This window comes from Megascapheus bottae, chromosome 2 (assembly GCF_031878675.1).
Source record: "Megascapheus bottae isolate mThoBot1 chromosome 2, mThoBot2.hap1, whole genome shotgun sequence".
Taxonomy (NCBI): Eukaryota; Metazoa; Chordata; class Mammalia; order Rodentia; family Geomyidae; genus Megascapheus; species Megascapheus bottae.
The window spans coordinates 61,827,958-61,854,712 of NC_143510.1; the positions used below are offsets into that span (position 1 = coordinate 61,827,958).

Consider the following 26,755-nt stretch of genomic DNA (forward strand, 5'->3'; position numbering starts at 1 on the left):
TCGAGGGACCTGAAAATTCTACTGGCAGCCAGAGCTTTCACACCATCCCAACAGCCCATTTTTCTGGTTTGGGAATTCTATTCTTTAAATCTACGTCTAAGCCTGGTGAGCTGTACACAAAACAAACTCTTGGATGAGGATCTAAAGCTGTGCTTATGCAAAGCCCAAAGAATTGCCACACACACACCCACTAGCTAAACATAGTTTCTCTTCCTTTGGCAATTGTTTTTACCATAGCCAATTGCCTATGATTTTATTATAAATCATCAGTCCATGTAACAATGAATGCATCATTTACCACAAGAAGAGACCTTCCAGTATGTGGCTCTTACTGGGAAATCAAAGAAAAGGGTCTTTTTCAACTTCTTTTGTGTTGAGGCTTAGTTGCTCTCATCCACTGTTGTTAAGTAGAGAAGCTAGAGTTCCAGAAAGAACAGACATTAACTCCACTGCCTGCCTGGCTGTGCCTCACATATCCTAAGACCTTCAAGGTCCATATAAAGAGCAGAAGCAGAGTCCTTGGGTTTCTTGGAGTCAAAGCTTCAGACTGAAGAGGTTTTATCTGCCTCCCAAGCCAATACCCTGCCACAGGGAAAAGATCTAACTGGAATGGAGCCCAGTAGTCTGGTTCCATCAAATCAGTGATCATTGTACTGAAGATGATAAGCACATGTTCATTAATTCACCTACATTTTCGTGTGTATTTCCTAACATGGGGAGGAAAACTGGATCTTATTTGTTATGATTTTTACTTCTTTGAAAGAAATATCAGATAAAAGAATGAAGCAGAAACTGACCACTCTTCATCTCACTAAGAGCAATACTTTTGCCTCTCAGTGCCTCATGGCATGAACAGCTACAATGGAGATATTAATGAAGGGACCCCTTTCTTGACTTCCCCAAAATCCATCCCCTATAGGCATTTCCCATCTTTATGACAAAGGAGGACTTGACCTGAGGCAGGGGCTGCAGAATCCCTGATAACAGCTCAGACTACAAGAGCAGTTAAACCAGGTGGAGTTACCAGAATTCCTCCCCACCCACCCCCTTGGCCTGCCAGGGAAATCCCTCCCCTTCCTTTGTTGTCAGAACAGTGTGCCAGAAGCCCACCAAGATGGTAGGTCAATTCAAACAGCAAAGGTGTCAGTGGTTGCCCCAGCCATCAATCAACCATGCTGAATTCCATTGGCCACCTGTGTATGGCCAGCCCAACCACATGGCTGGGGCCTATAAAAGTAGCCTGTAAGATTAGGCGGGGTGGCTCTCTCACTCACGGGTCAGTGTGATTCTCGATGCTAGGCGCGGAATAAAACTCTGTTTAACCTAACTTCCAACTTCTGCTTTTGTGTCAGACTCGTTCCTTTGATCACGGACCCTAACAATTTTTTCTTTTGATTATCAACTATCTACTGAGTTGTTGGTCTGCTAGTGTGAGAGGTGGGCTCTAACTTCTGATCCCCTTCTCTAGGAATTTATTATATGGGTAAATAGGACACCAAGTATAGGGCAGTTAGGAGGAGGAAATGACAAGGGGCCTAGCATGTACTAGTCCCAGAGATTGGAGGATGTATACAATGTTCAGCCAGTTAGAGGATGGTTAGAGAATAGAGTGTGAAGGGGACAAGAGTGGAAGATAAGCTTTAGATGAAGAATCCACTGTATACCAGATAATAGCTCTCCTTTCACAAATGCCTATGTTGTCATTTTCTCCCAATTACCCTCTCCCAACCCCCTTCCAGTCATCTTATTTTTCCCCTTTGCTTCCTATTTCTAATAAACAAATACATATATATATATATATATATATTGAGCACATTCATACTGACCTCCTTGTGAAGGTGGGAGACAGAAATAAAAACTAAGTATTGGGGCTGGGAGTTTGGCCTAGTGGTTAAAGTGCTTGCCTAGCATGCAGGAAGACCCAGGTTCGATTCCTTGGTACCACATACATAGAAAAAAGCCGGAAGTGGTGCTGAGGCTCAAGTGGTAGAGCTCTAGCCTTGAGAAAGTCCAAGGACAGTGCTCAGGCCCTGAGCTCAAGCCCAGGACTGAAAAAAAAAAAAAAAAAAAAAAAAAAACTTTAAGTATTTTAGCAAAACTTAATCCCTATAACATGTCCTGGAAATTTATGTTTTTGGTAATTTTCCATTGGATCTGTAAAGTGATGGCAAGCCAAAATTTTAATCAGGAAGTTAGCAGTAAATTTCTTTCCTAGTTTTATTTCCTATCATATGGGAAGCCACATGAATTATCACCTTGTCTATTAGACCTACGCGAAGACATATGGTGTTGGATAGTTTGAGTAGAAGGAAGTAAAGTCTGCTTTCCATCATTATTGATGAGTAACTGGACATTTGCAGCCATTGCTTGATTCTCATGAGTCAGGGCTAAAAGGCCTCTTGAGGAAAACATGTTTTATACATCCATTGGGAATTACTGCCTAAATTCATTGTTTTATTAGGAGAGGAAAATTGTGATACCATATCATTTCTTCTTTATTCTCCAGAGTTCTTCTAAAATAAAGAACTTTCCTTCGTCAAATATGAGCTGATCGTCAGGAAAAGCAGGATAAAGCTTCTTCGGTTCTTTTTTTTTTCCTGCCAGTTCTCAGGACTGAACTCAGGGCTTGTGCACTGTCCTTGGGCTTTCTTCAAAGTTAGTGCTCTACCACTTGAGCCACACAAGGCACCACTTAAGCTTTTCTATATATGTGGTACTGAGGAATCAAACCCAGTGCTTCATGTATGGTAGGCAAGCACTCTACCATTAGGCCAAACTCCCGGCCCCATCATTGGTTCTTTTACTTACTAATTTTCACAAAATGAATATTTTGAATATTCTCCAAATACACCACACACACACACACACACACACACACACACACACACACACACACACATAAGCACACACACCCTGTTTGGGGTTTGAACTCATGGCTTTGTATTCTCCAGCTTGTGCCAAACCCCCAACCCTTTTGCTTTTAATTTGGTTTTTCAGATAGCATCATATACCAACTTTGGCTGGGACCACTGGCAGGCACCTTGTTTCCCAGCCCATTAAAGTATTTTAAAAAATTGAACAGGATTCTGCTTGTTCTTAAAACACAGTCCTTTCTTTGATCTATTGTGGTATTATTGCTTTGATCTTCTATCTTTGCCTCAAGGAGTTATTTTTGACATAATCACAGTACTCGGTGATAGCTCTCTGCTGTCCAGGTTAAGTGTTCCAGGCTCTCCTCAAACAGTTCCACGAATTACTGAGACTACAAAGAGTCCTGGTTCCATTCAGTGGAATGGTTTTTAGTATACAGTGAAGGTGATCATTGTTAGTAAGCTGGAAATTACCTTGTTAATACTTTTCAGGGGGCAGAAGAGTGTTTTTTTCTTTTAAAAAAATCAAATACAAGGCTGGGAGTTTGGTCTAGTGATAGAGTGCTTTTCTAGCATGCACTAAGACCCAGGTTCGATTCCCTGGTACCACTTGGTACCACATACATAGAAAAAATTGGAAATGGTGCTGTGTCTCAAGTGGTAAAACTCTAGCCTTGAGAGCCCAAGGACAGTGTTCAAGCCCTGAGTTCAAGCTCCAGGGCTGCAAAAAGAAAAAAAATTAAATATACCAGAAATTCATAGTAATATTTCCAGATTCCATAAACTAAAGTTTTCCTATAATTACTAGCTGTTTTGATATCTAGAGCTCTTTTTTTTTTTTTTTTTTGCCAGTCCTGGGCTTGAGCTCAGGGCCTGAGCCCTGTCCTTGGACTTTCTCAAGGCTAGAGCTCTACCACTTGAGCCTCAGCACCACTTCTGGCTTTTTTTTTTTCTATGCATGTGGTACCGAGGAATTGAACCCGGGTCTTCGTGCATGCTAGGCAAGCACTCTACCACTAGGCCAGACTCCCAGCTTGACTATAGCTCTTTTCTTAAATGTGAAAATAAACAATTTCTAATGCAAGTATCTGTCCTATCCAGTTAAACATGTATATGATGGGAAAAGTGTACATATCATCGTTGCTAATAACATAGTTACCAAAACTTTAAGATTTATTTGCTGTTTGTTTCTTTCTGGAAGGCCAAACCCAGAATCTCAGTACCAAATTAGGCAATTTCTTCACTTTTGCTGTTTGTTTATGGGAATTTTGGCATTTAATTTTGTTGTATAATTATTTAAATACAATTTTTGAGAGAGGAAAATTCCTAAAACAAAATATATTTTAGAGATGCTGGTTTTTACCCATCTCATTTACCCCGTATCTTCCTTATATTATATGTAAAATTTTAAGTTTTGACGTAGTCTATAATGTTTCAATGTAAGAAAATGTGTATATTTTTCTAGTCTTCTCTTAGGCTAAAGGGATCATAGTATTATGCACCCTTACTTTGTGTTGTAGACTTTGTTTCATGCCATTATGAGATAGTATATGAATGCTATACCATCAGTAGCAACCATGAATCCTTTCATGGTTGCATAGTGCCCTTATTTGTGAATGATGAAACCTAAACCAAAGCATTAGAACATTTCACATGAGGCTCCACATTTTTCCCATGTAGAGAAAAGCCTTTATAGTTTCTGGTTTTCTTTTGAGTTTTTGCTTGTCTGTTTGTATTTTGGACAGACTATTCTTGACGTATGACCCTCTTGCCTGAATCTCCCAAGTGTGAGATGACATGTATGCCCTACCATTTCGGCCAAATTGGGGTCTTCAGTGCTTTCTCTTTTACCTGAGAAATTTGATGTGCATCTTTTCAGGGAAAGCCAAAGTCACTTCTTAACAGGAATTTAGTGATGCACACACAAATCATCATTCAAAGTCTTCTTTTATGAGCTTAAATATAACATGATGGCTATTGAAAATAAATCTTGGGTATCTCAACATGCAACAGCCTTCTGCTCAATTCTCTCTTGGATTACAGGGCTTATTTCCATTTTATTGCACATTGATCAGAAGCATTTTTACCATACAGCTAACAGTTTAACAACAATCCTTTAAGTTCTGAGCTTTTCCAGGTTTATATTGAGTGACCTTGAAACTCAATAGCCCTTATGTGTGTGTGTTCAGGAATGGTGTGCTTCAATTGTCTTTGAATGGGCTATGGACAGCTCCTTGGTAACCTCAAACTGTGACCGCATGTAGTTTGTATTATTTCTCCTTTTAGGACCAGATCTTCATGGAAAATGTAGGGGCAGTAAAGCAGCTCTGTAAACTAACCAACAACCTTGAAGAAAGAATAGAAGAGTTAGAAGTATGGAACAGGAAGTTGGCCAGGCTAAAGAGCCTCAGTAGCTGGAAGTCCTCAGCCAGTGGAGCAAGTTCAATAAGGTATGTCTATCAATTGTATAGGAATCCAGGAAAGAAGTGGCTTGTTTCATTACCAGATCAAACTAATTGGTCTTTCCGAATGATATAGTGTGATATAAAGGCCCCTATTCTTCTCTTGGAATGTTTTAGGACATATTCCCTTGGGAAAGAAAGACAGTAAATATATATTTCCTATGTTCAGTTTCTGAGAAAAAGAGCCATGTAATGCTGAATGCATTCGTTTATGATTAGTTAAGTTCCCCCCCCCCAAAAAAAATAAAAGCATTCCAAATTGCTTTAGTCTTTTTCCCCCCTCTTCAAATTATCACTCTTCTACGTTTGTGACAGTTTGGGCCTTTGTCATATAATTCCTACAGAGGCATTTGAATAGTAATCAATTTTTCTTTCTTTTTAAAGCAAATTTAGCAGAGCTGATAGCACATCTTCTCCAAGAAGGACCATTTCAAAAAAAAACAAGGTAATTAGACTTAAATTTATAATGAACCAAAGTTGTGTTTTCTATACAAAAGAAAAAGTCCTTAGAGAAATGGATCAACCATTTTCCTACCATTTATCTGTTCATGATTTCCCCTAATTTCCACCCAAATGCACTTCATTAGTCCTTTGTGGAGTATTAGCTGTTTCCAAATATAGCAAATGTTTAGAGAAAAGAATCCAGAACACATTCACTTCAGAAATACCCTGGTGTTTTTATGCTTGCATTGTCTGGTCAGATGAACCCAGAAGCGATCACAGTCAGTTAGCCCTGTGTTACAAGCTCCATGAGAAAGCTTCACCTCACCTGAGCCCTTACCTTTTCTTTCAGAGGAGCCCTAAGGGACTGCAGTTAATCCCCAAACCCTTCCCTTTCCTTTGATAGTTAGCCCTTAATATGCAAATTGAGGGCTAGACATTCACTTACCTGTGAAGATTAAAATATGATTAATGAAAAAAGACAATTCCAGTCAAAAGTGAAGCTTAATCATTTATTAAGTTGAACAGACCCTTAGGGTTGACAGGGATGGGTGATGAAGGAGCTAGATGATAGGTAGAAAGTCATTTTTTTTTAAATGGCAGATATAACACATGGAAGACAACATGAGGCCCATCATGGCACTTTTTCCCATAATGCCCTGGGTTCCTGCTCAAATGCTCCTTATTCCCATAATTCACAGAGCCTAGCACACATTGTTCAGTAAACACAAAACACCAAAATCACAGGGTGGGAAAGGGGCTCTTTGTACTAACCAAATTGAAATAGGATGGCGGGAACGGAATCTATATTTCCATCAGCTCAGTGCATCATAGTCATCTACAATCTTACCCACAGATTCTGGTTATTTTGTAGTTATCTCAGAATATTGACCAGAATGCACCGTCCATGAGAGCAGGCCATGTACCTGACTTCCTTACTCTGTTTGTCCAGGGAATAGCACATAGTAGAAATATTTGCAAGATGAATGTAGAAATGGAGAGCCCTGTCTGAAGATATTCCCTGAAGGCTCACAGTGAAAAGTGAAAACATTAGATGGCACAATTTCTTGGATGTGTGTGTATGAGTATGGGTGTGTGCAGAGAGAGTTGGAGTTGGGGCATTAAAGAACACCCATCCAAGGCTTGTGAGAAGCCAGTTGGTGGCAAAGATAAGTAAGATGTGATCTCTTCTAAGAAAACTGAAAGGCACAAAATACAAAGAACAGTTGAATATGAGGTGCTAAGTGTTGCAAAGGCTCAGAGAGCTGCAGCATTTCCAGGAGCCTGGCCTTAAAGGCACAGTGTGCTATGGTCACACAGCCATGCACCTGAGGAGGAGGTTTTGGGTGGAATGGCATAAGTAAAAGCCTGGGAGCTGAAAGTAGCTTCATGGAAGGATTAGGTTGGTGTTGGTTAAGGAGGATGGTGAAGACAAGGAAGAAGATGGTGGTTGGTTCCTGCACTGCATATGTGGGGTGAAGTGGGAAGCCCTCAAGTTAAAGTTACAATGTAGGGTATATGGAGGAGGGAAGAGGCAAGGTGGTGAATATGGCTATACACTTTTCATTACTTCCCTCAGAGGTGAGGTGAGATTCTATACCCCAGGCCAAGTGAAATCTGTTGAAACAGATTTTGGGGGGAAGCATTTAGGTTTTTGATAGGTTACATAGTATTCCTTTTGCATGTCTGAAATGTCCAAATTGGAGAGCCATTGCAGTATTAGTCAGACTTGCTTAATAATGCTGAATTTTAAGCACGTATTGCATTATTACTCCCATTTTAGTGATGAGAAAAATGAAGAGCAAGAACATTTCAATGATTTGTTCAGAACTCACGTCTAACTCTAAGCCCCTTAAATGTTTGGTCAGAGGCTTTTTGAGCAAAACACTGGAAATTTTAAATAATTCAACAGCAGGTTGGATGGGGAAGCACTTATTCTGAGAAAAACACTATTTAAGTCCAAGTGATTCAACAAGTTTCACTGCGTGCCTTCTCTGTTCGACACACTTGTTAGCACATCAGTTCCAGTGAAGCAGGAATGGTACAAACCGTTGACTTCTTGGTATTCAGAATGGTTTTCTTAGTGGCTCACACACATGACTCAGTTCCAACAGCCCTGAGTGTTTGTGTACTTGTTAACCAGTTGTATGTGATCAATCTTTCATCTTACACTGAAGATATTTTCCTGAATCCGATAACAAACCTAAACAAACTACAAGATTAGTTTTAAGCTATTTCTTAATTACTCTCTGATACCTCCCAGTAAGAAAAAAATATGATTCTATTCAATCTGTCTACAATGAAGTAAACAAAATACTTCCACTATGAGGTAGAAACTAGATTTTTTTTTTCCTTTCTGGTTCTAGGTACTCAGGGCCCCACAGTCTTGTTTGGCTTTTTCCATTTAAGGCTACCTTTTCAGGCACACTTCTACCTCCTGTTTTTTGGGGGTTTTTTTGCTGGTTAATTGGAGATAAAGAGTCCTTCAGATTGTTCTGCTTAGGCTGACTTCAAACTGCTTTATTTGCCTGGGCTGACGTCAAACTGTAATCTCAGATTTCATCCTCCTGAGTAGCTAGGATTATAGGTGTATGCCACTGGTTCTGGACAAGGAGTTCCTTATTTAGATGGTCAGAAAACTATAGCTGGATTCCCCACCAGGCTTGCAACTCCCTGTCCTGTACTTCTTGAACATATACTGGTGTTACACCAGTAGTTTTTAGCCCTTCATAGATACTGAATTATTCATTTCCATGCTCCTCACAGTGTTGTACCTAGTTACATCCCATAACTATTTCCTGGATGGATGTGAGAATACATTAAGAAAGACATTCAGAGCTGTCCTGATGAACAGGTGGGAGAATTAGATACTGATGCAAGGAGTTCTCAGCAGTATTTTGTGCACAAAAATCTTTCCCATGATGCGAATTCTCCAATTGGGCTTTTATTCCTCTACCTCAGGAAGAACTTTTGATTTTCTGAAGTCTTCTCTTGTGAGAAGACTTCATCTGGGTTCTGATAGTGCCTCCTCTCACAAGCTGTTTTCCCTCAGAAAATTAAGAATAAGTGGCAAGTGAATGAATGGCATGGATGGGCATGCTCTTTCTAGGTGTCGGAAAAAGGAATGATATTAAGGAGAGAGTGGGACTTGGGGAGGCTTCTAAGGAGCCTTGCTTTTAGAAGCAGGGGAGGAGAGAGATGTAAATTGGTGGCAAGCTAGGAACCATCCTAGGAAGATCCTGCTGGAAGCAGAGTTTTAGGGTCCCTTCTCACATCTATGGTGCCCATGTACAATTGTTCATTAATGAACCTTTCTATAGGTTTATTTTTCAGGAAATAAACAGTTGTGTCCTAACTGGGTTTTCCAGACCTTGGTGCTAAGTCTAATTGCTGTGATGACATTTTGGTAAGAAAAACTTGAATGTAATCACAATTGTATGTCAAGTTTCCCTTCCTCCTCCAAGCTTTCTTTTTCTCATGTATGACCCAGGGATTGCTCTATTTACTTTGAATACAAGCAGCTTTTTAGACCAGGCACTCACCTTTGGTAGCTTAGAGATAACGATGCCCCTTTACAGCTCATCCTGCACATCATTGTGACACAAGGGGCAGATTTTATTTATTTTATTTTATTTTTTAGATTGAGGGATTGAGGATTGAACCCATGGTCTCATATATGCTAGAGAAACTTTCTACCACTCAAGCCATATACCCATTCCCAGAGCCTCTGGTTTGTTTGAACAAAGGGTCTCGTGCTTGCTAGGCCTATCACTTGAGCCACTCTACCAACACTTTTTTGTGTGTGTTGGTTGAATTTTAGATAGGATGTCACTTTATGCCTGGGTTCATCTGAACTGAAATTCTCCTATTTGTGATTCCCTGAATTGCTGGGATGACAGGCCTGTGCTACCTTGTCCAACCACGGGCCTAAAGAGGGTCTCACAGTACTATTCTTCCCCTGGTCTGGCTTCTAGCTGAAATCCCCTGATCTTTACCTCCCAGGTAGCTAGAATGAAAGTCTTGAGCTGAACCACTATGCCTGGATTTTTTTTTTTTTAGACAGTGGCTTCCTACGATTCCCTGAACTGAAGTAGTATTTCTAAAAGTAATACTACCTGGGAAGGAGTGAGTAGGAAATCAAATGTAATCTACTGTCCTTGGCCACTCATATTCATTAGGATTCCTCTGGATTCTGCAATGAAGATGTCATACCAAAAGGGGCATCAAGGTGTATGAAAATCCATCTATGTTGTCCTTGCAGCCAAATCTTCAGAGCTATTAAATCAGGGAGGAGAGTATTTGCTAAGCAAACCATGCAGCTCTTTACCACAATCCCTCTGCTGGGAAGTGAAAGGGGTCCTTTGTTAGGAGGGATGGCTCAGGTCTGTGGTCTTCAGTATTCTGCTGCTGGGATGGCCTCTTGCCCTTTGACCTCTGGTCACCCTGCCTGTGTTCTCTGGGCCTGGGAATACTCCTTTCTTAGGATTAGTCTAACTATTTACAAGGAGAATGAAAATGCTTTGTGAATATGGGAAAGGATTGGTGGCTGGATCTTTTCTTAGGGAAGATAATCATTCACTGAGTCACAGTAAGTGATGGTCCCAGGGTGCTTTCTCTCCCTTGATCTAAACCAGCTTTCCAGCTACAGATAGTGCACATCCTTCTGTACCCTCCTGTCCCCCTATTTATTTTAGTGCTGGAGAGATTGAGCTCTGGGTATTAGGGAACAAACTTGACCACCGACTATACCCCATCTTAGTATGACTGGCTACTCCCACTGTGGGAAGATGTCCGAGTATCTGAGGCCACCACACAGAATATTCCCCTCAGAAGCCTTTGCACTTTTTTCATTGTCTCCCAATACAGGAAAGGTGAACCCACCTTTAACTGTCACATTTCACATTCTCCAGAGACATAGATTCCTAGCCTAATATGGAGAGTAGATAGGAAAACTAGTAAGGCAAAGACAACAGTGTTTTCTAAACATGAGGTACCAGATCTTATCAATTCCAATATTGTGGGCCGTGAAGGTCCCAAATGGGAACTATTAGGTTTATTATCTTCTTTCTGGCCTCTGGCATACCTGATGGGAATCAAAATGAGGGCTTATTACTCAAGCAGAAGGTAAACGTTCATCTTATTTTTGGGTCCTTGAAGTCCTCTGGGCTGTGCACTGAGGCAGATGCCAAAGGCAAATCAGATAACGGACTTAACGCTTAGTAATGGGGTGATGGAAACTGAAAGACTGAGAGAACAAAGGAAGGGAAACTGGACCACAGCAAACAGTTACCAGGGCTGCACTCCAGATTCTGACTGATGCATCTTTGGGGCTCAGCATGAGTTTTTCAAACATGTAGCACCTTCATATATATTATATGATCATAAATTCCCCACCCTGAAGGGGAATGGAATAATGAGGCCTTCACCTGACAACTGCACCTTGCCAGCCTGACTCCATACCTCATTCTCCAAACTGAAGGCCTCATTATTCCATTCCCCATCAGGGTGGGGAAGGTGCTACATGTTTGAATCCCACTCATAAAAAATAAATTCCTAAAGAGTTCTTAGCAAGAGCTCGTGATTCTCCAGCAGGCTCAACCCTGCATGGAAAAACTCATGCTAAGCCCCAAAGATGCATCAAAAGAGAACAGTGTCTGCGAATGGTCAGCTCTCCCAACCCCAGACTCTAAGGAAAGTTTCCAACTGGATATATAAGTTCTGACAATTAGATAGAAAGACACTTAGATTAGTAGGAAGTCAGACAATGTGGAAATGAGTACCTGATTGCTTTTGTTTCCTTCCTCTGCATAGTGTTGTGTATTGTACTCTGAAAAGACAGTCAGCTGGTAGATGTCAGAAGTAACCAAAGGGCTTGGCATCCACAGCTGATTAAACTTCTGCCTCCTTTCATCTCCTGGTGTGACAGCCCAGGGGACCTGTGATGGGGGTGTGGAGGGGGGTGAGCTTTGCCCTGGCTCTATCCTGTGAGGAGCAGAGGGCTGCTTCCAGCTGTTGACATGCTTCCTCTTGTACTCTTCCACGGATGTTTGCCTGCCAAAGGCCAGGGAGCCTGCTCTGTGGAAAACTCCATCCACGTGGGGCGCTCCAGGAGACTGAGTGCAGAAAGCCCAGGACTGTTTCTTACCAGGGCAAAAAAGCCTAACTGGACTGGTTTCCATGGTGGTGCTGGTTTCCCTGTGAGTGAAGCCTCCCTTCCCTGCCCTTCCCATCCGTGTGGCCTGTGAGGGAGAGAACATCTTTGACCAGCTGATGGTGTGAGTTATATCTGGAAACAAAGTTGCCACATAATGCTTTTTCTTTTTTATTTCTCCTCTCTCTTTTAACAGTGCTTTGACAATAGTCTCCCTTTACATACTTAGCCTAAAAAATCAAGACCAACATGCCCCAAGTCTCCCTCTAAGGTGAGAGTTCAGATCACATGTTCCTTTTGAGAACAGGATCCTTGAAAGCTTCTTTCAGGAACCATTTCCTTTTCCTCCTCCAGGAATATCACAGGCTCTCAGGAGCCAGTGCAGGCACCCACCACCGCCCCCTCAGGTAAGGCCTGCCTATTCCTCACCCCCACAGCTTGGCCTGTGCTCCCCAGGGGAAGTGTCAACAGAAGAAAACAGCCTTTCCTGTTCGCCTCCCTCTTCTCTGCTCCATGCCTTGCAGCACCACCTCTGGCTTCCTTGGCTACCACGCAGACCTCCTCACAAGTGCCTGAAATCACTTTCTGTGAGATCCTGCCCTGTCAGAAGACATACTGCTGCCCCATTTGGGGCATGACAAGAGGCTTTCCGACTTCCCAGAGAAGACAGGTCGAGGAGGAGAAGGACATCCATCCGAGGCAATGGACAGGTGAATGTTGTTCTAAGATCAACAACTAGGACTTGAAAACTGTCTATATTTACTTGGATAATCTTGTTAATGACTCCAGACAATGGTTCCATTCTTCTAATTTGGGTGGAAAATTTTTTAAAAACACATGGACACAACTGGCTGTAAACTATCACATCCAATTCCCTACACAAGAATGGAATGTTGATTGATTCAAGTCCTTGTTTTTTGTTTTTTCTTGACCAACTGAGAGACTCTTATTACTGATGCCCAACAAAGATGGTAATAGTAGCACAAATAAGATAATTACACACTTGTGGGTTGCTTTTGGGTTTTTTTTGGCATATTTAGAGCTATTTAGAACTAAAAAAATAATATAATAGTATAGGATCTGGAATCTCTGCCCAAACAATTAGAGCAAATACTGGAGACGTTAGAAATTCTAGATTACAGGATAAGCTTTTTATTATTATTATTATTATTTTTTTGGCAGTCCTGGGGCTTGAACTTAGGGCCTGAGAACTGTCATTGGACACTTTTTGCTCAAGGCTAGAGCTCTACCACTGGAGCCACAGCACCACTTCTGGCTTTTTCTATGTATGTGGTACCGAGAAATTGAACCCTAGGTCTTCATGCATACTAGGCAAGCACTCTACCACTAAACCAAACTCCCGGCCCAGGATAAGCTTTAAGTCAGCAAAAACACAAGATTGCATTCCATTTTCAGAAAACCCACCCACACACACACACACACACACACACTTCCACATTAGCTGTAGAAGTGCCAGGAGAGCAAGCTTGTACCTCAATATAACATCTCGCTTCTTTCCATGGCAGTGTGCTTGTCAGCTCAACTCTATGCCCCCATCTATGAGAACTGCTGAAGAAAGAACTCCTGTTTCTTGGTGCCTGGCTATAACCCCTCCTCCCTAAGCGTAGCTGACAGCCCCTCAGCTTTAGTCTACTCCATGCACTGAGGGAGGGAAGCTGTTCTCACTTCCTTCTTTCAACTGGAGAAACTTGGGAAAGGTTTGCATATTTGACTTTTGGGATTTTGAGTTGTACAGTGTCCGAAGACAACTCCATGCATGGCCTCCTGAGAGTTCATTATTTACAGACTTCTAGAATGATTTGATTGAGACAAAACAGGAAGGAAAACTAACTGCAAATGTAGTTAAGCTTTTAGAGAATATTATTTTTTTTTTCACAGTAATGGAATTCAGGAAGGCAAACATTCTACCATTTGATCCATGTACCCAACCCTCTTTTGCTTTAGCTGTTTTTCAGGTAGGGCCTCCTGCTTTTTGCCTGGGATGGCCTCAGTGTTGTGATCCAAGACTCCTGTGCAGCTGTGATTGCAGATGTATATATACCTCCACACCTGGCTTTTGTTTTCCTGAGCTAGGTTCAGACTGCTATCCTGCTATTCTACTTTCCAAGTTGCTGGGATTACAGTCATAAGTCACCACACCTGATCTCCAGTTATTTTTATTGTCTATTATTTGAAAAATAGTATAAATCTATGGGGGATACATTACTTTATAAGTCCACAGTCCACTGACCTTAGGCAACTGCGTAGAGTTCCAAAGGTCTAAGAACAGGAAAGGCTGATTTATATTAGCTGACCTACTTTATAGCTTATAAAATAAAGTTACAGGATCCTACTTGTTTTTTTTTTATTTTATTTTTTGTCAGTCGTGGGACTTGATCTTAGGGCCTGAGCACTGTCCCTGAGCTTTTTCTTTCTTTGTTTTTTTCTTTTCTTTCTTTCCTTCTTTCTTTTTTCCCACTCCTGGGGCTTGAACTCAGGGCCTAGGCACTGTCCTTGGACACTTTTTGCCCAAGGCTGGCCCTCTCTGCCACTTGAGCCACAGCACCACTTTCAGTTTTTTGGTGGTTAGTTGAAAGTAAGAGCCTTACAGACTAACTTGCCGGGGATGGTTTTGAACCTTGATCCTCAGATCTCAGCCTCCTGAGTAGCTAGGGTTAAAGGTGTGAGCTACCACAGCCTGGCCAGATCTTACTTCAAATGCCCTGTTGGATAAAAGGAATAGCTGCTTTCTTTCTTTTTTAATTTTTGGAAGAAAATCACTCCATTCTAATTAACTCACAAATAGGAATATAAAAAAACTGTTTTCAGGAGGCTACACAAACAAATGCTCCACCTTAAGTAACTGTTTTCAGGAGACTACACAAACACATGCTTTGCCTTAAGTTGTGTACTATGCCAGTGAACTTCTATAAAGCCAGAGCACCTTCTTCCATGGTCACTCTGAGGCTGTTCATAATGGAGGTTCAGCTTACCCTGTGACACTCCATACCTTCTCTATCAATCACATTTGTATGCTAAAATGACTTGGCGATCAGATCCTGTCTTCAATTTCTTCTCACCGAACTTCTGGATTAGGTAACTCCATCTGCAGTTTCTCACTGTGTGAAGGACCTCATTGGAACATGCACAGAACTTCTTTATATCTTCTACTGTCTTACAATAGTAGGGTAACTGTGGTTGACCACATTTACTAGCTCAAAAGAGCTAGAGGGAATTTTGATTGTTCCTACTATGAAGAAATGATAAGTGTTTAAGATAGATCTGCCAATTGCCCTGGTATTATATACATCTATTGAAATCTCACACTGCGCCTTGTAAATATATACAATCAATAGGTGTTAGTTCAATTCACGACTGTAATCCTAGCTACATTGGAGGCTGAGATCTGAAGATCATGTTCAAAGCCAGCCTAGGCAGGAAGTTTGTGAGATTACTATCTCTGCCTAACCATGAGAAAACCAGATATAGTGCTATGGCACAAAGTGGTAGAGGGCTAGCCTGAGCAAAAGAGCTTAGAGACAAGTCCCAAGCTCCAAGTTCAAGCCCCACAACCAACAAAACAAAAACAGAAACACACCAAACCCAAAGAGGCAAATGAATAATTTCCCTGTTGAGTTACTAGCAAGTTCGAATGGGAATCTGGATCCTTTGCTTCTCTGTTCTAGGTTTCTTTCTATCTAGTATTCTGCCATTGTTTGGACATGGGGTCTTCACGTACCCGAGGTCAAATCTAGATGATGCAGAATGTGTCTACTCTTTGGTCTTAGAAAGTTCCTCCGTATCCTCCCCCTGCCATGGTTGCCTTCAGTTAAAGGCTATCCCTCACCCAGGCTGGGCTATTCCTGACAGTGTAAGCACAGTAGCTCTCCTTTGCTGCCTGTGTGCTCTCCCCTTCTGTCCAGGGCCCTTAGAACCCTGGTGCTTCCAAGCATGGAAGAAGAGAAAACCACATGATAGACTTTCAACCAGATGATTCTGAAGCATTAGAGACCAATTAACATTGATGAAATAAAAGTAAAAAAGAAACTCAAGTAATTAAAATTTAAAAAAAAGCTTAGAAAAGCTCTCACTAGGATGCAGAGTAATAAGCTAACAGCTTACAAAGTCCCAGAACACATTTACTGTATGAGCTTCCTCCAGGGGAGGAAGACCACAGGAAAAATAAGTGAAGAGAAATGAATATTTTTATATTTCAGAAGGCTAATTTAACCTGCGTAGTAGCCTTTCTTTCTCCTTCCTGTTTTCTGACTGTGGAATTTGCAATTATCTTTGTCTTCACTCAGAAAAAAGGAAAGAAAGAAAGAAAAGAAAAGAAAAGAGAGGAAAAAAGAAATCAGAAACCAGGCTTGGGTTAGGCAGAGCAGTGGTCTTTATGTTCTTTTGGGCTGGGAGTTTGGCCTAGTGGTAGAGTGCTTGCTTGCCTAGCATGTGGGAAGATCCAGGTTCTATTCCTCGGTACCACATACACAGAAAAAAGTCAGAAGTGGTGCTGTGGCTCTAGCCTTGAAAAAGCCCAAGGATAGTGCTCAGGCCCTAAGTTCAAGCCTCAGGACTGGCAAAAAATAAAAAATAAAAAATTAAACTATGTTCCTCTGACTCATGTAGAATTAAGATAAAGGGGTAAACTGGAAGGCTCGATGAGGGGAGGCTGATATCCAGCACTTCCCAGCAGAGGAATGGGTTCTCCCAGGAGCTGCAAGTCTCCTGCAGCTGGAGTTATTCACACACAGATTCTCTGATCACCTACTTTCATGTTTTGCATTAGCATAAAATCTTCAGATAGTAGCACTAAAGTGCACAGTAAAGAACCCAGATCATCTAAATCTAATATTAATTAGAAACATTACTAATTCAGAAGTTCGAGGAGAAATAAAATGACCATTAGCTTGTTATCAATCAGAGAAAAAAATGGCTTTTAGAATATGCAAGACTCATATGTCAGGATTTACAGTGGATTCAAAGAATGTTCACAGAGGTTCTTTAGCCACGAAAGGGCAAAAGTTCATGCAAATTTCAGAGATGATCCAGAGATAATATGCCCTACAATCTAGTGACAGATCTCTGACTGGTGAAACCCCTGCTGTTCTGTATTATGCCATAGATACTGCTGTTTGCTGCAGGGCCTTCTCTGATAGTGTAACAGAGTACACGTTCATTTCCCCACAGTTCTGGAGGCAGGAAGTCCATGTTCTTGGCGAACAGCAGATCTGGTTTCTTCTGAGGCCTCTCACCCTTGGTCTGCACATGGCTACCCCCCTGCTGGCTTCTCACAAGATTTTCCCCTGTGCCTGTCCATCCCTGGTGTTTCCCTACATGAGCCAATCTCCTGATCTTATAGGGATACTTGTCAGGTTGTGTTAGCAACCAAGTTGAAGCACTTCCAAGTTCAGTCTCATTCTGAGGATCAGGACTTTTGGGGCTAAGTGTATAATTGAGGACAGGCAATTCATCCCATGATAGATGGCTTCTTAGAGGCAAATTAAATCAAGAATGTAAGGACGAGGCAGGTGAAAGGTGAAAGAGAGAAAGGGAATGAAGAGACAAAAAAGAAAGGATACCTGGGTTTCCCTCATTCTGAACAAGGTTTTAAGACTGACACATGTGTCTATTCTGCAGGAAACAAAAGCAAATCCCTCCTGACCAAAGATGTGCTCATCACCCCTGACTGGAGGAGTGACTGTAAGTTGGCATTTAAGTGACACTTTATTTTGCCTTTGTGGGGGTCAAGTAGAATCACAACTGTGAAAGCATCATAGGAGTGGGAAGCAGGGACAAAGGCTGTACCCCATCTCCATGCCACATTCATGGGGTGATGTGTTATATAATCAATGCCAGCTTGACTATTAATGAGGCATTAGAAATTGTCACCCGATACCAGACAACTTATGATGGAGCCCCATATTTTAAATAATTTATTTAATGTCCCTGTCTTGTCTTTTCTTTTTGCCAGTTGTGGGGACTGAACTCAGGGCCTGAGCACTGTCCTTGGGCTTTCTCAAGGCAAGAGTGCTACCACTTGAGCCACAGCACCATTGCCGGCTTTTTCTATGTATGTGGTACCAAGGAATTGAACCTGGGTCTTCATGCATGCTAGGCAAGCACCCTTACCACTAGGCCAAACTCCCGGCCCCCTGTCTTTTTTCTTCTAACTAGATTGAATTTGTTTTCTGAAGTAGAAGAGTGCACTTCATTTTGAGCCCTCTATTTTTAGTAAATTTTCACTTAGTAGGATTTTCACAGTGCAGAACTTCTTTTGGATGTTATGGGGCCATTTATTGGGAACCTGGATTTTTACTAATGTTCTTAATTTTGGCTATAGCAAAACACCCTTGGTCCCTATTCCTTTTTCCACTTGAAATGGAATCTATTATTCATGGAGGAAACTTATTTTACTCTCAGCTATGTGTGGATGGCCTTAGAACTCTATCCTTTTCTCCCACTTACAAGTGTTTAGTTTTCTCTTTTCTTTCTCCTCACCTCAATTCAGGGATTGATACAACCATCAGTTCTATTCAGATTATGGAAATCCAGCAGATAATAGACCAGCGGTATTGCAGTAGAATGCTTCAGTGCGGGTGGGTAAGCTTTCCCCCGAACAGCACCTTTGTTTGTGGAATTTATTCTGAACTCTAGGTTTGAGATTGGAACAATAACTAAAGTCAAGGCATGCTTACACTGTTCCTTAAGTAAAAACACCTTGGTTATTCAGTGACCATGGGACTTGTAAATCGGTTGGTATTCATAAATGTCAATAAACCACAACTCCAGTGATTCTAGTCCCCTGGTTTAATGGCTAAGTGCAAAGTATAAAGTGGGGGAGGGGGAAGGGGAGCTATGTGACTGACTCTGAGATGATAGTCACCACAGACTCAGAGCTGCTAGGGAATTTTATAGAGAAGAAAAACAAACTTAGGTACTCATAGCCCCCTTATGAGTAAACTGATCTTTATAATATTTTAATAATAGGGATATTATTTAACTGCTGGAACTGTAGCTTATCTCAGCTTTTTCAGAAGAAGGAAAGGAGAGTCTAGATATTGCAGAAGCTATCAGTAGCGTGCATCTCCAGTGTCTGCTTATCACTCCATCTGGTGTGCTATGTCTGGAGGCAGGGATACATAGCTTCAGTAAGCACCAGTAGGCTCTATGAATGGGAATTTGTTTGCATTTGATAGATGTTCATTGGCTCACAGGCAAAGGTAACACCTGTATTTTGAACTGATGTCACAAATCCATTCCATTTTCTGCATTCTCTTTTTCTTTTTAAAAATTTACTTTTTATTGTCAAGGTGATGTACAGAGGGGTTACAGTTGCATATGTAAGGTAATGAGTGCATTTTGTGTCCAACATTGTTACCTCCTCCCTTGTTTTTCTCCCACTTTCCCTGCTCCGAGCCCCGCTCCCCAAGTTGTAAAGTTCATTTCCAACCGAGTGTCTTGAGAGTATCACTGTTGCATTGGTTCACCTTTCTTCCTTTGTCTCACCATTTCATTATTCTCTTTCCCTTCCTAATTCAAACAAACATATATACAAGACACAAGGTACCAAAATCAAATGACAGTGACAACAGGGGATAAACCAAAGAAAAAAGAAATAATTTCACACAATACATTAAAAACAACAACTAAGAAAACCTGTAATAATTAGTATACATCTCAGTAGCTATGTATGTATAAGATGATGCTAAGCGAAATGAACTCCAATATATGGAAGCAAGAGGTGGTTCAATATTATTTCTTTTCCTGGTTGAACTTAGAAATGTTGGTGGTTCTGAGTTATACAAATAACTTGTGTAGTACTTTGTAATTTGCTTATGATGATGTTGTCATCACATTGAATTCTCATAAACACCCTAAGAAGTTGGTTTTATTTATTCCTTTTTTATGGCAGTCAATGAGCTTAAAAAAGTTTGCCTATGATCACTCATCTAGTAAGTAGCAAAGACTAATTAATTAATGTGGTAGGAGGTCATTGTGGAAAAGCTTGAGAGGATTCAAAGTCAGTCCTGTTCTCCTCACATATGCATTTCAGACTTATAAGACAGAGTGCTGTCAAACTAAACTGGGTTGCTAGAAGCATGCAGATATTGGAAAGTACATAATGGGAAATGAATTCCATTTATCCAAGCTTCCCAGATGAATAAAGCAATGCTGACCACAAGGCAAATCTTTGTGTATATATTTATTATATCCATCCAATGAAATAATAGTTTTCAACCTGGTATGTAAGTCACACTCTTACCTTTTTATAAGTTCCTTTTTTTTTTTTTTTTTTTTTTGCCAGCCCTGGGCTTGAGCTCAGGGGATGAACACACTGTCCTTGGGTTTTCTCAAGGCTAGAGCTCTACCACTTGGGCCTCAGCACCACTTCCGGCTTTTTTCTATGTATGTGGTACCAAGAAATCAAACCCAGGTCTTCATGCATGCTAGGCAAGCACTCTACCATTAGGCCAAACTCCCAGCCCAAGTTCTTTTTTTTTTATTAAAGAATTTATTAACGTTGATTTTTACGTCATATTTTAAATGACAAGTTTAACACACAAGTGTTCAAGGAGGGAATCTCTATTCACAATCACTGGGACTTAGTATTTAGAACTTCATCAAAATTAGGCTAAGGGTTTGTATGTCATAGAAACATATTAATTTATGAAGTAAAACATTATGTCTATAGAGTCATAGGCTTTTATGTCTATATAGTTATGTTTATATTTCCATTACCATGTCCATAGCTTTGGGTATGCAGTTATTGAGTCCTCGCTCTTGTACTCTTTGGATTTAATAGCCACATATTAAGGATTCCATGTACCTTTTGTTCCTTAGGTCTTGACTTGTCTCACTCAACATGATTCGCTCTAGATTCATCCACTTCCCTGTGAATGCCATTATTTTATCTGGTCTGTTTGCTATGTAGAATTCCATTGTGTATATATACCACATTTTCTGTATCCATTCATCTGCAGTAGGGCATCTGGGTTGTTTCCATCGCCTGGCTATTGTGAATAGTACAGAGATGAACATAGCCGAGCAGGTGTCCTTATAATAGCTTGGGTCATGATGTTCAGGATAGTTCTTTTTTTTGACAAGTAAAAATTGTATACATACAAGGTACACAATGTTTAGTTCTGATATTTCTATATACTATGAAATGTTAGCTCTTTCAATTCTTGTATTTTTGCTTTCACATTTCTAACAACTGAGTTTATGATTATTTCAAGAGAAGTTAAACACCCCTTTTCCCTACTTAGTTCACATAATCTATGGGGTTATCTGTCACAAGAGACCTTGTATTCAATACAGACATGCCTTTTTGCTGGAGATTTCCATTATAGGAACCAATATAGGAATCTTCTCTTTCCTTTACTGTCTTAAACTGGAGGAGGGAATTGGAGAGAGGGAAAGTTAAGCAAGTGTGCCTCATAAATTTCTCCATCACTAGTTGATAACCAGGGCTATTGTCATTATAGCAGACTCAAGTTCTAAATGTATGTACTTCCTGTTAAGATTAAAAGGAAGTAAAAAGTTGGCATTATTTCCAATCTTACCAGAGGAGTTGTGAGGTCTAACCTTTCATTTTTTTTCTGCTGAAAACTGTGCATCTGTAAGGAGAATTGAAGTCATCTCCTGTGTGCTTAACTTTGTACGTTTGGTCTTGACCTTGACTTTCTATCATTACTTCTGAAAAGTATCCATCACCACCACCAAAATAATTATATAATGCTAATCTCAATTCTTTGTAGGTATTATTTATTCATATAATATTTCTTAGTGTATATGTACAATAGTGGCAAAAGACCTTTTGAAGTCTTTCCTGAATGTTTTGATTTGTGGTTTTATTTTCTTCTACAATTAGGCCTGGATATTATAATTATAACATTCCGGTTAATAAGAATACACCCACCAATGTCAAACTCTCTCTGGAAATCAAGTAAGTGTATGGCTGTAAGAAATCATTCTGTTTTTATCATTAGTTGAAACAGCAAGTTTGATCCTACCTCACAATTTGGTCAGTAAGTTAGGAGATAAAAATCTGTTATGGCTGGGAATGTGGCTCATGTTAGAGTGCTTGCCTAGTATGCATGAAGCCCTGGGTTTGATTCCTCAGTACCACATACACAGAAAAGGCCAGAAGTGACGCTGTGGCTCAAGTGGTAGAGTGCTAGCCTTGAACACAGAGAGGCTCAAGGATAGGCCCTGAGTTCAAGCCTTAGGACCAACAATAAATTAATTAATTAATTAAAAAATCAAAAAATCTGTTCACTAATGGTGAGTGGTGAGGTGGCCAGCTCAGGAGACGTTTTCGGAATGGGCCAGGAATCCTAGGCCTCTCCAGGAAACAGGAGGGCTCTCCCCTGCACCCTCACATGTGTGAAGAGGAGGACTGGTCTGGTCCTCAGAAGCTGCAGACTCTTCCTTTTGACTGGCATGTGAATGCAAGTCACAACATGGCCCCTGGATGGGAGGGCTGCACATTTTGGTAAAATCTTGGTAACAGTGTAAATGTAAATATAATCCATTTGTCCCAGGAAAATAAGCAAATCAAAGCAAGAAAAGGGGTCAGAGTTTGAAAATGAGAAGGCCGGGGTTCAAATTCTATCTTTGTCATGAATCCTATGATCCTGGGGGGAAAAAAGCCACTTATTTTCTTTGAGCTTCCATTTGTCTAGCTGTAAAATGAAAACTACATTATGCTGTGCATTATAGGACACATGAGCTGCTGTGTAAATGACTGCAATTATTGGAGAAATTAGTACCAACCACTTGCTGAATACAGAGAATTTGGCAGATACTGTATGCACTCATACGGTGTCACATCATCCTCACAACACTTCCAAGATGGTGTTTCCTAGTTTATGCTTTACAGATGTAATACTTGGCTATGGAGAGATTAAGAAATGTTTTAAATTTCATAGCTAGGACAGGGCTTTAAAAATAGCTCATCTTGGCCGGGAGTTTGGCCTAGTGGTAGAGTGCTTGCCTAGCATGCACGAAGACCCAGGTTCAATTCCTTGGTACCACATATGTAGCAAAAAGCCAGAAGTGGTGCTGTGGCTCAAGTGGTAGAGCCCTAGCCTTGAGAAAATCCAGGGACAGTGCTCAGGCCCTGAGCCCAAGCCCAGGACTGCCAAAAAAAAAAAAAATAGCTCATCTTTCTAGCCATGATTGTTCTGCCTCCTCCCATAGATGTAAAGACATCATTCTTCCTGATCCATAGTTAACACTAAATAAATGGTAATTTTCACTATCTCTATCTTTCCTTCCACATCACAGAACATTTAACCTATTCTTATCTCATGTATATTTTTTTTACTTGAGGATTGAATTGGGTTTGTGTGTACTAGGCAAGTGCTGTTTAAATAAGTCCCAGGTGCTTTGACAGAGAGTCTTACTACATAGGTCAGGCTGGCCCCTTTTGTGTGTGGGGGGGGGAGGGGTCATGGGTCTTGAAGTAGGCCTGGGCAGTGTCCCTGAGCTCTTTAGCTAAAGGCTACCGCCCTTCCTTTGAGCCAAGCCCCACTTCCTGTTTTCTAGAGGTTAATTGGAGATAAGAATCTCAGGTCCTTTTTGTGCCTGGGCTGGCTTTGAACCTTGATCCTCAGATCTCAGCCTCCTGAGTAGCTAGGATTACAGGTGTGAGCCACTGTGCTCCCCCCCCAACTTGGCCTTGATCTCTTAATCTTCCTGCCTCTGCCTACTGAGTGTACACCACCACACTTGGCTTATTTTCTCATATTTTAAATAATGAGGGCACTCTGTACCCACTTCACTCAAAAACTATGCAGTAAGTTATTCACTGTGAAGACAGAGGGTTTTATTTCATGTCTTTTGTTCTAGTCTCTCCTCTCATCGCATCTCTTCCCTTCTTTCTTCTTTCGTTGTCTCCTTTATTTCTCTTCTGTCCTTCTCACCCCCTCCCACTCTGAGAACAAGAGTAATAGATTAAGGTCTATTACTACTTTTCAATCATTCACTTTCCCTCATCTCTTCCATTCCACCTAGACTTGATATTCCTCTCTCATCAACTGAGCTCATAGGAGAAATGAATGATACTGAACCCAACTGCTTGCCTTGGTCGTTTCTTGACTCAGAAATGACCACAGCTCGAAGCAGAGAGAAAGCTAAAGGTACAATTTAAGAAAGGCGAATTTACTATTCTTTAGCATTCCCTGAGTAACTTGCAATGGCTTTTCCTTTTTTCATTCCTTGCTTTCAGTGGAAGAATATATGATTACATGCCATATCCCTTTCAGGCCTCTTGGTTTATGGGCCACTTTTCAAATATGGTGAAAATAATGTGTAAGAATACTCCACTTTTCCCCAGAATCCTTCTACAACCTCACTTACCCATCAGTGATTACTGTCCAAAACTGTGCTGTTATAATTGTCATATTTTATGTTGTTATTGTTGTCACCTTTCTATTGAACCTAGTTTATAAGTTAAGTTTTATCTACATATGATACATACATATCTACATATGTATATATGTTTAAGGAAAAGAGAGTATATTCATATATATATATAAATGAGACCCTAGTGAACATACAGACATATGACTAGACGCATATAGATGCATATATATATATATATATGTGTGTGTGTGTGTGTGTGTGTGTGTGTGTGTACACATACACAAGACTCACTGGGGTCTTGACTGATCTTCATGAATAAGAGAGGACTACTGTAAATTCTACATTTGTATAGGAAGATGGATCTCATGCTTTTAGTGATGATGAATGAGTTGACCTTTCGAGAAGAACAATCATTTCTTGCAGGCCTTCCATTCTGATAAGTTGAAAAACTAGTAACTGCTAATAGGACTCACCCACAAATCCCTCTTGCGTTTCTATGCTTGGTATTTCAAATGCTATCTACACAAACCAGGAGTTTCCACAATCTGAAAATCATAGGAGCTTCAGATAAGTGCAAATTCAGCTGCCAGTCAGTGACAAGAAGAGAGATACATCAAAAGTTATTATTATTATTATTACTATTATTATTATTTTGCCAGTCCTGAGCTTGAGCTCAGGGCCTGAGCACTGTCCTTGGACTTTCTCAAGGCTAAGCTCTACGACTTGAGCCACAGGGCCTCTTCCGGCTTTTTTCTGTGTATGTGGTACTGAGGAATTTAATCCAGGTTTTTGTGCATGCTAGGCAAGCACTTTTACCACCAAGCCAAACTCCCTGCCCCCCAAAATTATTTTTAAAAATATAAAACATCTGACATAAGACGACTGCCATCCTCACAGGCTACTTCAGGAGTCATCTGAAGGCAGGTGTGACCTAGCCTACTGGCATCCTTGAACATTAGCTAATAACATGCCAATTGTGAATGTCTGGGGAGTTCCTCTTCTTATCCAGTGCAGGAACTGGTAACTGCTTTCCCATTTGTCCTCTCTTCCTTTGTCTCGTGAAGCACCACAGAACCATTGATAGTCTTCCAGTGCAAATTCACCCTCGGGAATTTATGCTTCCACAGTCAAAGGGAAACAGAGAGGAGGATCCCCAGCAGTGGGGAAATCTCCCAGGAGATGACCCAGGTAAGGCCCTCGGGCTTCTCCCCATCGTGGCTGTGATCTAAAGTTAATTTTAGAATTGTTCCCTACTGAGGGAGGGATGCGTTGAGCCTGATGCCAGTATTTCCTTCAGTTTTGCTGACCCTGGGCTTGGCTCAGCGTCTTCCTTTGGAAGTCCCAAATAGATGGTTCTAGCAATGGCTATCAAAAGTGCTTGTTATAAATGGTCTTTCTATAGTCATCAAGGGAATGCTTCCTGAGCCAGCAGGCTTTCCAGATGAGTGTAATATGTGGTTGTGAGCGGCTTCTCTTATTCATTATTTAGGGATTCCAGCACATCTGGAGCCTTCCCGTGGCCCTGTTCTCTGATAGTGCATACCATTTCCGGGTAGCAGCACCAGTAAGCTTGCTTTATTTTCTTTTCTTTCAGTAAGTAAGAAATTGACCACTAAATACACAAACCAAGTAAACCACTTTCATGATAGTTAATGTTTCTGTTATCCTCTTTTCTCTTTCCCCTTGTTTCTCACAGGACTTAGCGGACTGCTCAACAGATCCTTTCTTTGCTGGGATATTCTTCACAGATTACTTCTTTTATTTCTATCGTCGCTGTGCCTAATTTATTCAAGTTTTGTGGAGTTTACCAGAAGAATACTGTCCAGATATTCAGTGAACAGACAATAATATCCTCTTTCAACTTTGTCTTTCCTGTGAAAAAAACAAAAAAAAACTTTAAAATGTATGGCTGGAGGATGTTTCTTTTCAAGGTTTGGCTTCCAACCGTTCTGGACATGATTGAGGAGAATAAAGTGTTTGCTGGAACTTTCATGAATGAGGTGTTTGATTTTTGCCATGACTCTGAAGCAAACATTTCCTGGAGTTAACAGTGCTTGTAGAAAAATCTCGCTCCTGGCATTTAGAATCTGTATGAGAGTTCAAAATAACCAGGTCTAGGTGTTATGTTGTCTTAGTGTATTCTTAAACTTTTGAGGGGAAAAAGCGGCAAAAAATGTCACATTACCCTGGTGTCAACTGTGATTGGTGGCCCTGCAGGTGGGTTTGGGGAGAAAATGAGTGCTATCTGGAGCTGAGCCCCCATTTAGGCAAAGGGTTACTGTGTGTGTGTGTGTGTGTGTGTGTGTGTGTGTGTGTGTGCACGCGCGCGCGCACACGCGTGTGTATAAATCCTAGAGTGTAAAATGAACACGAGTGTAAAATGTAGTGTGTTAAAGAAGGGAGTTACTGCTCTGCTTTGTAACATGTGAGGGACACTCCCCTTGCTATGTGATGGATGTACC

General features: G+C 40.9%; 1 protein-coding gene across 1 annotated transcript in view; it reads left to right on the top strand.

Moving 5' to 3' along the window:
- Myrfl (myelin regulatory factor like) overlaps window positions 1-26,271 on the top strand; it is a 76,297-nt gene extending 50,026 nt beyond the window's left edge. The window contains exons 14-25 of the mRNA XM_090353668.1: window positions 5,157-5,320; window positions 5,717-5,777; window positions 9,094-9,179; window positions 12,121-12,195; window positions 12,279-12,331; window positions 12,449-12,634; window positions 17,562-17,624; window positions 18,433-18,520; window positions 21,796-21,870; window positions 25,358-25,481; window positions 25,783-25,857; window positions 25,990-26,271. Of these exons, the coding sequence (XP_090209794.1) occupies window positions 5,157-5,320; window positions 5,717-5,777; window positions 9,094-9,179; window positions 12,121-12,195; window positions 12,279-12,331; window positions 12,449-12,634; window positions 17,562-17,624; window positions 18,433-18,520; window positions 21,796-21,870; window positions 25,358-25,481; window positions 25,783-25,857; window positions 25,990-26,076 (1,137 nt within the window). The 3' untranslated portion in view covers window positions 26,077-26,271. The remainder of the gene's footprint in view (window positions 1-5,156; window positions 5,321-5,716; window positions 5,778-9,093; window positions 9,180-12,120; window positions 12,196-12,278; window positions 12,332-12,448; window positions 12,635-17,561; window positions 17,625-18,432; window positions 18,521-21,795; window positions 21,871-25,357; window positions 25,482-25,782; window positions 25,858-25,989) is intronic.
- The last annotated feature ends 484 nt before the right edge of the window (window positions 26,272-26,755 follow it).